Source organism: Canis lupus, chromosome 16 (genome assembly GCF_048164855.1).
Source record: "Canis lupus baileyi chromosome 16, mCanLup2.hap1, whole genome shotgun sequence".
Taxonomy (NCBI): Eukaryota; Metazoa; Chordata; class Mammalia; order Carnivora; family Canidae; genus Canis; species Canis lupus.
Window position 1 is genome coordinate 42,003,551 of NC_132853.1, and position 12,754 is coordinate 42,016,304.

Consider the following 12,754-nt stretch of genomic DNA (forward strand, 5'->3'; position numbering starts at 1 on the left):
CCAAAGTGTGGATGTGTTAGGTTGACATGTGGCTGAGATAGCCTTCACTCCAGGTTTATCGCCAACCTTTGTACTGTTTTGTGGTTCTCAAGTTTTCTGCATGGAGCACCTGTTACTCTTGTGATAGGAAAAAAGGGTATAAGAACAGCAGAAGGCCCTTGCCAGACCCCAAGCCTGCAGTAACCACCTCAGAAGGGTCTTTTAGCTGAGGGACCATAGGCTGTCCACTCCCCATTACCATTTGGAGTCACATGGTAGAGACGGGCGAAAGGGTCCTAGGGTCGGCCTCCTGCAGCTGGGCTAGTCTACTCTCTTTGTGGAGGGTTGCATCCACGGAGATTCCATTTCACCAACACGAAAATGTTCCTTGTTATGCAGAACAGCAACCTCTCCTTTCTGGAAGAAATGTTTGCTTTAATTTTGCAGAGCCAAAAGGCAGGGAGGAAGAGAGGGAAATCCTCTCTAGTCCTGGCCCAAGCTGGGTGCCTCTCCCTTGGGGGAGGATGCAGACTCCAGTGAGCTCAACCTTTTCTGTTGTATTTACAACTATGACAACATACCACTTTAAAAAAAAAAAAAACAAAAGATACATGAGATTATCTGTATTTATTTTGGGGTAGGAGATATTCCATGATGAAAGCATAACAGAAAAGATGAATTGATCTGGATACAGAAAAAAAAATAAATTTGGTTATAAAAGTACCAAGTTGTAAAGACAAGTGAAAGATAAAATACTGGGGAAAGAAAATCCTCAACTAAAAGATTTAATTTCCTTCATCTGTGAGGACAAGAATGGCATCTTTTTTTTTAAGATTTTATTTATTTATTCATGAGAGACACAGGCAGGCTCCCTGCAGGGAGCCTGATGTGGGACTTAATCCAAGGACCCCGGGATCACGACCTGAACCAAAAGCAGACAGATGCTCAACCACTGAGCCAACCAGGTGCCCCAGAATGGCATCTGTTTTATTTGCCACTGGTGACTTGGTGCCTGTACAGGGCTTTGCAGAGAGTGGACACTCAAACATTTGCTGAATCAATGAATCAACCTCACCAGCACTCAGAGAAATACAAATTAAAACAATAATAAGGGGGACACCTGGGTGACTCAGCGGTTGACCATCTGCCTTTGGCTCAGGGCGTGATCCTGGGGTCCTGGGATCAAGTCCCACATTGGGCTCCTTGCATGGGGCCTGCTTCTCCCTCTGTTTATGTCTCTGCCTCTCTCTGTGTGTGTCTCTCATGGATAAATAAATATTAAAAAAAATAATAAGGTAGTTTCCCTAGTAGATAGAGGGAAGTTGTAAAGATTGATAACAGGCAGTGCCCATGAAGATCTGAAGATGTAAATTCTTGCTCATCCTATTGGTGGGAAAGGAAATTGCTTTTTTGGTAGGCAATTTAGCAGCACCCTTTAAACACTGCCCTGCCCCCGCCCCGGTTACATAAAAGTTTGGTACACATGGGGACATTCACTCCACCATCGCCTGCAACAGCACAACAAGTGGGAGGTAGTGGACAAATCCAAATTCTAGAATACAATGCAGCCCTTACAAAGGGTAGTCCCCACAACAGGAAGGAGCTGGGGAGGGATGCCAAGTGATCATCACAGACATGGCCTTGGAAAGATTGCCAAAACTGTTGTTAAGGAGAAAGAAACAGGTTGGAATACAGTATGTACAGCCAATAAAGCCAAACCTCATGATTGTAGATAAGAGAAAAAGGCCCAGAGACAGGTGCCCAAGAATTCTCCTCTAGGGAGGGAAGAAGGCCTGTGCCAATGGGGCATTTTATGGTCCGTATTTTAAATTTTTTAAAACTTTCAATTCCACTATGTTTTTTTTTTAAAATATTTTATTTATTCACAAGAGACATAGAAAAAGAGGCAGAGACACAGGCAGAGGGAGGAGAAGCAGGCTCCATGCAAGAAGCCTGATGTGGGAGTTGATCCTGGGAATCCTGGATCACACCCTAAGCCAAAGGCAGATGCTCAACCACTGAGCCACCCAGGCATCCCCCACTATATTTTTTTTAAGTTTTTTTTCTCATATTTGAAATTTTTTTACAAAGAGACACCTATGGATTCTAGTGAAATTAATTTTTTTGATGATGTGAAGTAATTTTTTTTTAAGATTTTATTTGAGAGATAGAGACAGCACGAGCAGTGGGGAGAGATACAAAAAACAAAAACAAAAAAAAACAAAAACAACAACAACAACAAAAAAAAAGAAGAAGAAGCAGATTCCCTGCTGAGTGGGAAGCCCGAGGCAGGGCTCACTCCCAAGACCCTGAGATCATGACCTGAGCCAAAGGCAGATGCTTAACTGATTGAGCCACCCAGAGGCCCCAGGATGAGAAGTAACTTTAATCATGACCCTTAGACAGGGGCAGCAGGAGTGTCTAAGTGTGGGGCCACCCTTAAGAGTAGCCTGGGTAAAAATTTTTTAAGGGAAGAAAACACAAAAGGCCCAACAATTAGTTTACAAAGTGATTGATGAAACATGAAAAACTGGAAACCTCACTAGTGATCCAATGAATGAAATCAAAGGAACAGACACACTTTTGTCTATCTGATTGGCAAACATGGAATGAATGACATGAAGTGGTTAGGGAAGGAGCAGTTTTAGTCAAACAGATTTACTATCTACACATTGGGTTAAGGCAGCATTCTCAGATCACAGATAATTCACCATTCTATATCCATCTTAATTGCACATAAAGAAAAAAATTTAAAAAAACAATTGCAGGGCAGCCCCGGTGGCGCAGCGGTTTAGCGCCGCCTGCAGCCCGGGGTGTGATCCTGGAGACCCGGGATCGAGTCCCACATCCGGCTCGCTGCATGGAGCCTGCTTCTCCCTCTGCCTGTGTCTCTGCCTCTCTCTCTCTGTGTGTGTGTCTCTATGAATAAATAAATAAAATCTTAAAAAAAATAAAAAATAAATAAAAAAACAATTGCACATAAAGTTATAAAAACGCCTAAGTTAAAAAAAAAACACACCTAAGTTCCAGGGTTAAGAAAAGCAAACATTTCATGAACTATATCATTAAAAATGTCCAAAGAGGTCAGATCCATTAAAATACTCTGTTATGGGGCACCTGGATGGCTCAGTCAGTTAAGCGTCTGACTCTTGATTTCTCTGTCATGAACTCAGGGTCGTGAGATAGAGCCCCCAGGTGGGCTCTGTGTTGACTGTAGAATCTACCTAAGATTCCCTCTCTCACTTTCCCTCTGCCCGCCCCCCACTTGTGTGCATGTGCACTCTCTCTCAATTAATTAATTAAAAATACTGTTAATTTTTTTATTATCACTATTATTTTCAAAAGAGGCCAGCTTTGGGTGGTGATAAGAGTCCCAACTGCAGGCTTCTTTCCTTGTTTTCCTCCCATAATTCCTCCACCCTCAAATACCCAACCCTGAGAGCCTCTCTTTCAAAACACTTTTTTTTAAAATAAATTTTTATTTATTATTTATGATCGTCACAGAGAGAGAGAGAGGCAGAGAGAGAAGCAGGCTCCATGCACTGGGAGCCCGACGTGGGATTCGATCCCAGGTCTCCAGGATCATGCCCTGGGCCAAAGGCAGGCGCCAAACCGCTGTGCCACCCAGTGATCCCTCTTTCAGAACACTTTTAACTACATCTTGTCCTTTGCTGTACACATTCATAAGATGCATTCTTTGCCAGACTCAACCTCCCTTCTTTTTCATTTTTTTAAGGACTCCATTTATTTATTTGATAGAGAGAGAGCTTGCAGAAGCAGGGGGAGCAGCAGGCAGAGGGAGAGGGAGAAACAGGCTCCCTGCTGAGCAGAGAGCCTGATGAGGGGCTCCATCCCAGGACCCGGAGATCATGACCGGAGCCAAAGGCAGATGCTCAACCAATCAAGCCACCGAGGCACCCCTCTTTTTCCTTTTTTTTAAAAAATTGTATTATTGAAGTATGATTGACATACAGTGATTAGTTTCAGGTGTACAACATAGTAATTCCATACGTTACACCAACTCCATTTTTTCAGCCCTTCATCCCAGCAGCTTATCCCTAGCCAGTCCTTCCTTTTCTGTTCCATTCATTTTCCTCATGGCCATGGCTATCTTAAGACCTCACCTTTGGGGGCGCCTGTGGATTCTGGGATCGAGACTCACATCGGACTCCCTGATCAGTGAAGAGCCTGCTTCTCCTTCTGCCTCTGCTACTCCCCCTGCTTGTGAGCTTGCTCCCTCTCTCGCTCTCTCTCTGTCAAATAAATAAATAAGTAAATCTTAAAAAAACGAAGACTTCGCATTTGGCCAGCAGACAGAAGAACTCTCTCAAATTCCCCATGTCTTCCCTTCAACTTCTCTGAATACATCCATCATCCATTAAAAAAATCTTTACCAAGTAACTGCTGTAGGCAGGCACTGGAATTGATTTGGGGGCTAGTGGAATAAAAACAAACATAGCACCTGCCTTTAAGAAATTTGGTAACACAAAAAAAAATTAAAAACAACAATGCAGGGGCACCTGGGTGGGACAGTGCGGCAAGCCTCCCAATTTTGGCTCAGGTGATGATCTCTGGTCCTGAGACAGAGCCCCATGTCAGGCTCCACGCTCAGCAGGGAGTGTGCTTAGGATTCTCTCTCCCTCTCCCTCTGTCTTCCCCAAATAAATAAGTAAATCTTAAAAACAAAAACCGCAATGCAGTTTGGTAAGTGTTCTGGCAGAAGTCAGTCCATGCAGTTTGGGAAACACAGTGTATGTACCTAATCCCAAACAGATTGATCAGTACCTGGGGCAGTGAAAAAGCCAGATTTGTAGGCTCCTCAGCAGGGCAGCCATGGCCATCAGCTCTACCCTGCTGGGCTTCAGAAGTCATTGCTCAGTCATTTATTTCCTTCTTAGATTTCACTTCCCCCCTTTCCCTCTGCTCCTTCCCCCTTATAACATCTTCAAGGATTGTCACGTCTCTCAGAACCTCCCTCATTTATTCCCTGTTTTCTCTCACTTTCACCCTGTTTTTTTGGGAAGGGAAACAGTAGTTGGTGCCACTCACACTGCCGTGGGAATGGAAGTAGGTACACGCTTCTGGAGGACATGGATCAAAAACCTGAACAATGTGAACACCCTTTGATCCAGCAATCCCATTTTCAGGAATTTATCCTAGGGAAAACATCATGAGTGTGTACAAAAATCTGTCATCAAAGACACACAAAGATGTCTATGAAAATACTTTGAAAACAAAGTACTGAAAACAATCTAAATGTCCATCCAAATGAGATAATAGCTTAAAAATTATGATGTAACACGGAAGATGATACTGCTGAGCACCTTAAAGCTATGCTATGATGCTATAAAAACATTCAGTTACATAGGAAAAGCTTCATGGCATATAGTTGAATAAAAAAAGGAGGGGACCAAATATTGAGAATAAGAATATATATATATACAGAGAGAGCAAGAGCAAGAGAGTGTGAGAATGAGCTCGAGCACAAGCACTAGACAACTTTAGCTAAAGCACTAGTGGCATAGTTTGGACAACTATTTATTCTTTATGAGCCTCAGTTTTCAAGCCTATAAAATGGGTATAATAAGAGCTATTTGATAGGGCTCCATAAGATAATGTATGTGAAGTACTTACCACAGTACCTGGCACATAATAAACTCTCAGAAGCATTTTTTTTAAAGATTTTATTTATTCATGATAGACATAGAGAGAGAGAGAGGCAGAGAAACAGGCAGAGGGAGAAGCAGGCTCCATGCAGGGAGCCCGATGTGGGACTCGATCCTGGGTCTCTAGGATCAGGCCCTGGGCTGAAGGCGGTGCTAAACCACTGAGCCACCAGGGCTGCCCAACTCTCAGAAGCATTAACAGTGGTTCGGCTCCTTGGTTTATTCATTCCATCAAGCATGTATTGAAAGCCCTTGAACTTGCTACTCTCTCTGGAACTTTGCTTGGTAAACCTCTATTTACTGTTCAAAATTCTGTTTAACTGTACTATGGTACTCTACCCCTCCTGCATTCTTCAAAATAAAAACACTAAATTTTGGGATCCCTGGGTGGCGCAGTGGTTTGGCGCCTGCCTTTGGCCCAGGGCGCGATCCTGGAGACCCAGGATCGAATCCCACATCGGGATCCCGGTGCATGGAGCCTGCTTCTCCCTCTGCCTGTGTCTCTGCCTCTCTCTTTCTCTCTCTCTCTGTGACTATTATAAAAAAAAATAAAATCTTTAAAAAAAAAAAACACTAAATTTTAAGCCCCCAAAATACATGTATGCAGAAATTTAAAAATACCTTTCATTTTACAAACATACAGTTGATCAAAAGAAACCAGACAAAAGAGTTGAAAGCAAGGACTCAAACAGATACTTGCGCATCAATGTTCATAGCAGTACTATGCATAATAGCTGCAAGGTGGAAACAACACAAATGTCCATTAATAGATGGATGAAGAAAGTGTACTATATACATACAATGGAATATTATTCAGCCTATAAAAGGAATGAAATTTTGATAGGGTATACAAATCCATCATTTTGATGGATGATCCCTGAAAACATCGTTAAGTGAAATAAGCCAATCATACAATACAAATTGGGAAAAAGGACAAATATTTTATGATTCCACTTATATGGGATACCTGGAATAGGAAAATTCATAGAAAGTAGATTGGAGGTGGGAAGGAGGCATGGGTATTGCAAATGGATAACCATGATGGGTGTACATTATGAATGTACTTAATGCCACTGAATTAGTCGCTTAAAATGGTTAAAACAGCAGGACGGAGCACACCTAAAGGGCTCAGTTGGTTGAGCGTTTGCCTTCAATTCAGGTCATGATCTTAGGGTCCTAGGATCAAGTCCCACATTGGGCTCCCTGCTCACTGGGGAGTCTGCTTCTCCCTCTACCCCTCCCCAGTGCTTGTGCTCTCTCTTTCACGCCCTTGCTGTCTCTCAAAGTTTTTTTAAAAACCATCTAGAAATGGTTAAAGTGGTAAATTTATGTGTATTTCACAATAAGACTTGGAAAGAAGAATAAGTCAGATGGCTTGATTCCATTCATACAACGTGCAAAAACAAAACTCATCTATGGTAACAGAAGTCATAATAGTGTCTATGCTTTGTAAATTAGTGCCTGGAAGAGAACATGAGGGGGGGGTGGCTTTGGGATCATTTTCTATTTCTTTATCTGAGTGCTGGCTCTATTGGTGTGTTGGTGAAAACCACTGAACTCTTATGAATTTGCCTCGTCTGCCTTTTTTATACTTCAATCAATAAATAGTTCGTCAGAAAACAACAAAATCCTAACATGTCTTTTGAAGAAAAAAATTTTTTAAGACTTATTTATTTTGGAGAGAGAGAAAGAGCAAGGGGGAGGGGCAAAGGGAGAGGAAGAGTTCCAAGCCGACTCCCCGCTAAATCTGGAAGCCCCTTGGGGGGACTCAATCTCATGACCCTGAGATCATAACCTGAGCTGAAACCTTATTTATTCATGAGAGACACAGAAAGAGAGAGAGGCAGAGAGAAGCAGAGGGAGTAAGCAGGCTCCATGCAGGGAGCCCCGATGCGGGACTCGATCCCAGGACTCCAGGATCACGCCATGGGCCGAAGGCAGGTGCTAAACCGCTGAGCCATCCAGGGATCCCCACCTCGAAAGAATTTTAATTGCAATATCCGGCTACGTTTTTGGAGCTGAGCCTTTTTTTTTTCTTTCTGGGCTTCTTTTCTTGGGCCTTAAGTCTGCGCTGAATCTGTGCCTTCTTTGAAATGCTTTCTCGCCTTATTTACCAAGGTCTCACACTACCTGGGGCCGCAATCTTGGACCACCCGAATGGTGACTAAATGGCCCCGTCTTCTTACTAGCCCTGAGTTGAACTTTTGGAGGTCAGAGAGCCCAGTCCCTACTGATCTCGCTAACCAGGAGCTCAAGGCGCGTTACAGAGCGATAATAAACCCAACCAGCCCGGGAGGCTGGGAGAAAGGCCGGAAGAACACGCCGGGACGAGGCAAGCGCCGCTCACGTTCTGCCAGGCTCTGCCAGCACGCGGGTCTTCCAGACGCGAAGCCACGCCTTCTCCCAAGCACCTCCCCAACTCCATGTGGCCCCGCCCCTCACTCAGGGGCTCTTTAGGCCCCGCCCACTGAGCGTGGCCCCGCCCCAGAAGGGCGCTGATTCCGCCAACAATAACCCCGCCCCTCCTTCCGCTGAGAAACCTGTCCCTATTGAAGAATACGCTTACGTCAGCCCGCCTTACGTAGACTTACGCCATCAGTGCACAGCGCGGAGGCGGGACTTCCTGTCTCTGATTAAAACAGCTTCCGGGAGAAGCCGGAAGAGACGGGACCCTGGACAGAATCGGGGATACCAGCCCCTCCCCCGGCCCCTACGGAAAGGTGAGTCCATGGGCCGTCCTAGCGAAGTCAAAACACTTAGTCTGGCCGTTTCAGGTGAGGAACGCCTTCCCTATCCAAGCACAGTACCGGTTCAGTCCTCCTTTAATTTCCCATGACTCCCCGCGCCCTCAAGCCCCGCCCCCAGGCCCCCAGCCCCGCCCCGAAGTTTGAGGGGTGTGGATGGTTTGTGGCCCCCTCACGGGTCTCTACCCCTTACGGGCCGGGAGAATTGAGCTTGGCGGCCAGGGACCAGGCAGCCTTTCTCTCGGGTGGGTCCACGGACTCCTCTCCAGCCCCGCGGGAATAGGGCCGCCCCACGCGGAGCCTTCGCCTCAGAAAAGGCAGGGTCGGGACCCCTCCTCACCGCGCGGTCCGGGTCGCCCACAGACTGAGAAGACAGCAAAGGCCTCTGAGGCAGGAGACCTGGGGTCCTGCCTGGCCCCTGCCCACGAAAGTGCCGTGTGTCTGTGCCAGTCGTTTTCGCTTCTATTCGCTGCAATTTCCTTTTCTGTAAATCAGGGTCGGTGACATTAACCTTCTTACCATTAGGGGCTAGTTGTGGAAGCGATAAGTAATTGCTACCATTTATTTATTGAATCACTGCAATGTGCCAGACACTGTGCTAAGTATTTTGCTTCGATGATTTCCCGTCACCGTCAAAACAACCTTATGAGGTAGGTACTATTTTTAACCCCATTTTACTGATGAAAAAGCTGAGGCCCTGAGAAAGTTGTCCGAGGTTACAGAGCTAGTAAGAGGCAAGGCTGGGATTATAATTAGGCTTTTTGTTTTTTGGTGGTTTTGTTTTTTGTTTTTTGTTTTTTGTTTTTACTCCAGGGCCCATGTTCTAAATAAGGATGTGGAAGCTATTGAGATGTTGATATGTCCCACAAGTATTCTTTTAGCAGCTACTATAGCATTATACTGAGCACTAGGGTACATAAAAAAATACATGGTGATCCTTGTCTTCCAGAAGCCTAGTAGGGAGAGATGGACAGGTAGATAAGTATAATGAGGTTTTTATAGGTATTGTGAGGATAGTCTATTAATGATAATCATTGGATTGGATTTGCCTGGGGACAGCTGTGAAAGCCGCACATTCTCCAAGGGAAAGAGAAGGTACTCTAAGGAGCAAGCCCAGGTCCTTCTTGCCTTTCTAAGAAATTGCCAAGGGAAACCTATACAGTACATGAGGAGAGAGAGGGATATGGTTTGTGAGAGCTGTTTTGGAATCTTTTCCAGATCCTTTCCACTTAGGTGGTGGTTTTGCCGTTGTGAACCTGTGGTGACCCAGGAGGGTAGTGTTTCTCGTGCCTGTCCTCCTTTGCTCCCTAGGACTTTCAGAAGAGTTTCAGAGGTGGGCAGACAACAGTGCCTGCTGCATAATGTCTGCTGCTGGCCCCTACAGATGTGTCCTTTTGGGATGGTCTATGCTTCTGACGGAAAATTAAATTTTTGGTTCTTGACATCAGAACCTGAATACGTGACCGTGAATGAGGTAGGGTTCAAATGAGACATTCTGGCAAGAGTGGCTGCACTATGCCTCCAGAAGACCCTAAAATAAAACATTTCATAGTTTTTGGTCTTTCTGAAGCCACCTTGGAGGCTTCTCAGGGGGGCATCATTGCTAGACCAAGTGATAGAAATCCCAGAGGAGGGATCCCTGGGTGGCGCAGCGTTTTGGCGGCTGCCTTTGGCCCAGGGCGTGATCCTGGAGACCCGGGATCGAATCCCACGTCGGGCTCCCGGTGCATGGAGCCTGCTTCTCCCTCTGCCTGTGTCTCTGCCTCTCTCTCTCTCTCTCTCTCTCTCTGTGACTATCATAAAATTAAAAGAAAAAAGAAAAAAGAAATCCCAGAGGAACTGAGGGCGCAAAAAAGCAAAAAAATTTTCCCCCACCTACAAAAAAACAACAGCCAGTTGCAGCAGCAGTCACCAAACAAAGCCACGAGGTTTTCCTGGTGATCCGTGCTCACTGGGAGCTTGAAATGTGAGAGGGGGAAGATGTGGAACCTGAAAGCTAGTGTCTCACAATAGAGGCAAAGGGTTAAGTCCTTAGCTTTAGGTTGGAGGTCCAGAGGTAGGACGGTTTGTTCTCCCTTCTACAGGACACCGAATTCTATTTTCTTTCAGCACTGGGTCAGTTAGGACCTAAACAAACTAGGAACCTGGTTGCAACCCTATATACCCTGCTGATGTTATGCCCCCCTTTGTTCCTGCAGTGTCGACCCAGTCAGCAGCCAGGCCATGGAGCTCTCTGATGTCACCCTCATTGAGGGTGTGGGTAATGAGGTGACTGTGGTGGCAGGTGTGGTGGTGCTGATTCTAGCCTTGGTCCTAGCTTGGCTTTCTACCTACGTAGCAGACAGCGGTAGCAACCAGCTCCTGGGCACCATTGTGTCAGCTGGAGACTCATCCGTCCTCCACCTGGGGCATGTGGACCATCTAGTAGCAGGCCAAGTCACCCCAGAGCCAGCTGAACTCCCCCATCCATCAGAGAGTAATGATGAGAAGGCTGAAGAGGCTGGCGAAGGTGGGGGAGACTCCACAGGGGAGCCTGGAGCTGGGGGTGGTATTGAGCCGAGCCTTGAGCATCTGCTTGACATCCAAGGCCTGCCCAAAAGACAAGCGGGCCCAGAAAGCAGCAGTCCAGAGGCCCCCCTGAGATCTGAGGATAGCAGCTGCCTCCCTCCCAGCCCTGGCCTCATCAGTGTGCGGCTCAAATTCCTCAATGACACCGAGGAGCTGGCCGTGGCCAGGCCGGAGGATACTGTGGGTGCCCTGAAGAGGTGAGTGGACTGGAGAGTGGGAGGCTGCTCATACCCTATGCCCTCAGCCCTTGGTCACCCAAGAGGAGGCTGGTACCCACCTGGGAGTGGCAGGGATCTATCAGGTCCAGCCCCCACTAGGGGTGGATGGGATCCTTCTCAGAAACTCACCCTTCAGTTCTTCCCTCATTGTCCTGTTTTGTTGGTCCCGGCCTGCTTGCCTTCTCATTCCTCGCCTTGTCTTTCCTTCTCTCTCTCCCTCATCCTTCCAGTAAATACTTCCCTGGACAAGAGAGCCAGATGAAACTGATCTACCAGGGCCGTCTGCTGCAGGACCCAGCCCGCACACTGCGTTCCCTGAACATTACCGACAACTGTGTGATTCACTGCCACCGCTCACCCCCAGGGTCAGCTGTTCCAGGCCCTTCAGCCTCCTTGGCCCCCTCCTCAGCCACCGAACCCCCCAGCCTTGGCGTCAGTGTGGGCAGCCTCATGGTGCCTGTGTTCGTGGTGCTGTTGGGCGTGGTCTGGTACTTCCGTATCAATTACCGCCAGTTCTTCACAGCACCTGCCACTGTCTCCCTGGTGGGGGTCACGGTCTTCTTTAGTTTCCTAGTATTTGGGATGTATGGACGATAAGGACATAGGGGGAAATGAAAGGCATGGTCTTCCTCCTTAATGGCCTCCCCCTTTCCTGGCCAGAGCTGGGCCCAAGGGCTTGGGAGGGGAAGGGTGGAAAGGATGTGGTGGGTCCTCCTCCCTAGGACATAGGAAGCAGGTACAGGGCCTCCCCTCCACGTCTACGAGGGTACAGACATCCCACCTCTGTGCAAGCACAACTCAGGTAGAAACAAGGATGTCATCATCTTTCACTTTTTAGGGTCCTAAAGTTCAGAGCTGAGCTGGTGGCCCAGCTCAGCGGGGAGCCAGGGCTCCAAGGATTCCCTCCCAGCTGTGGCCCTAGCTCTTTTCATTGTCCTGCATGTCTGCTCCTCAGTACCCAGGGCTGCCTGCCAGGGCAGCTCAGCATGGCCCCAGCATACTTCTGTAGGGAGCCTGGAGTAGTTTTCTGTTTCTTAAGGGAATATCCATCTTTTGAGACTAAAGTCACACAGCAGGAATGAAGGTTGTGTCAGCTTTCTGTGTAGGCACCTAGCCGCCTCTACCTTCTCCCTCCACCCCGTAGCAGGAATAGGGTGTTCTCTGTGTTCTGGATAGTTTCCAGTGTTCTCCCCTTTTTTCAAAGCACTTTGCTTGTATTTTTTTTTTTTTTAAATAGTCCTTTATAGAGCTCAGTCAGGAAGGGGATTGGGGCACAAAGCCAAGCCCCCAGCATTGGGAGAGGCCAAGCCACAGCTGCTGCTACCCTAGGCCTAAGGCTGTAAGCAAGAGACAGCTCTGGCCCTCAGCCAGTGTCCTACCCTGCCCAACTCCAAGGACGAGCTCTGGGTATGGAGCCCTGGGCCCCAGGCCCTTGCCTCTGGGGTTCTTGGATGGAGGGTCAGTGTTTGTGACTAAATAAAGTTCCATTTTGTGGCTGTAAAGCCTCTTTTCTGTGATGTTAAGAGAATGGCTTTGCTCTGCCCCCATCAACATGGTAATGAGGGTGGGTAGGCCGGGC

The 12,754-nt window shown here is 47.1% G+C and overlaps 1 protein-coding gene across 9 annotated transcripts; it reads left to right on the forward strand.

Annotated features, from left to right (window-relative positions):
• Positions 1 to 8,219: 8,219 nt before the first annotated feature.
• On the forward strand, positions 8,220 to 12,677 carry TMUB2 (transmembrane and ubiquitin like domain containing 2). 9 transcript variants are annotated; one of them, XM_072780835.1, is made up of 5 exons: positions 8,312 to 8,365; positions 8,915 to 9,039; positions 9,608 to 9,863; positions 10,588 to 11,154; positions 11,406 to 12,677. In XM_072780835.1, exons 3-5 carry the CDS (start codon positions 9,859 to 9,861, stop codon positions 11,770 to 11,772), a joined length of 939 nt encoding a protein of 312 aa, XP_072636936.1. In that variant the 5' UTR covers positions 8,312 to 8,365; positions 8,915 to 9,039; positions 9,608 to 9,858; the 3' UTR covers positions 11,773 to 12,677. The 9 variants fall into 9 exon arrangements, with proteins under 9 accessions (XP_072636932.1, XP_072636938.1, XP_072636937.1 ...); XM_072780834.1 differs by having other exon boundaries at positions 9,701 to 9,863; XM_072780831.1 differs by lacking the exon at positions 9,608 to 9,863 and having other exon boundaries at positions 8,220 to 8,365.
• The last annotated feature ends 77 nt before the right edge of the window (positions 12,678 to 12,754 follow it).

Bases quoted from the DNA above. Each gene is read 5' to 3' on its own strand.
- TMUB2 (XM_072780831.1), top strand. From the start codon at position 9,005: ATGATTTCCCGTCACCGTCAAAACAACCTTATGAG. The intron at 9,040-10,587 runs GTAGGTACTATT...TTGTTCCTGCAG, and splicing joins CGTCAAAACAACCTTATGAG to TGTCGACCCAGTCAGCAGCC. The intron at 11,155-11,405 runs GTGAGTGGACTG...TCATCCTTCCAG, and splicing joins ACTGTGGGTGCCCTGAAGAG to TAAATACTTCCCTGGACAAG.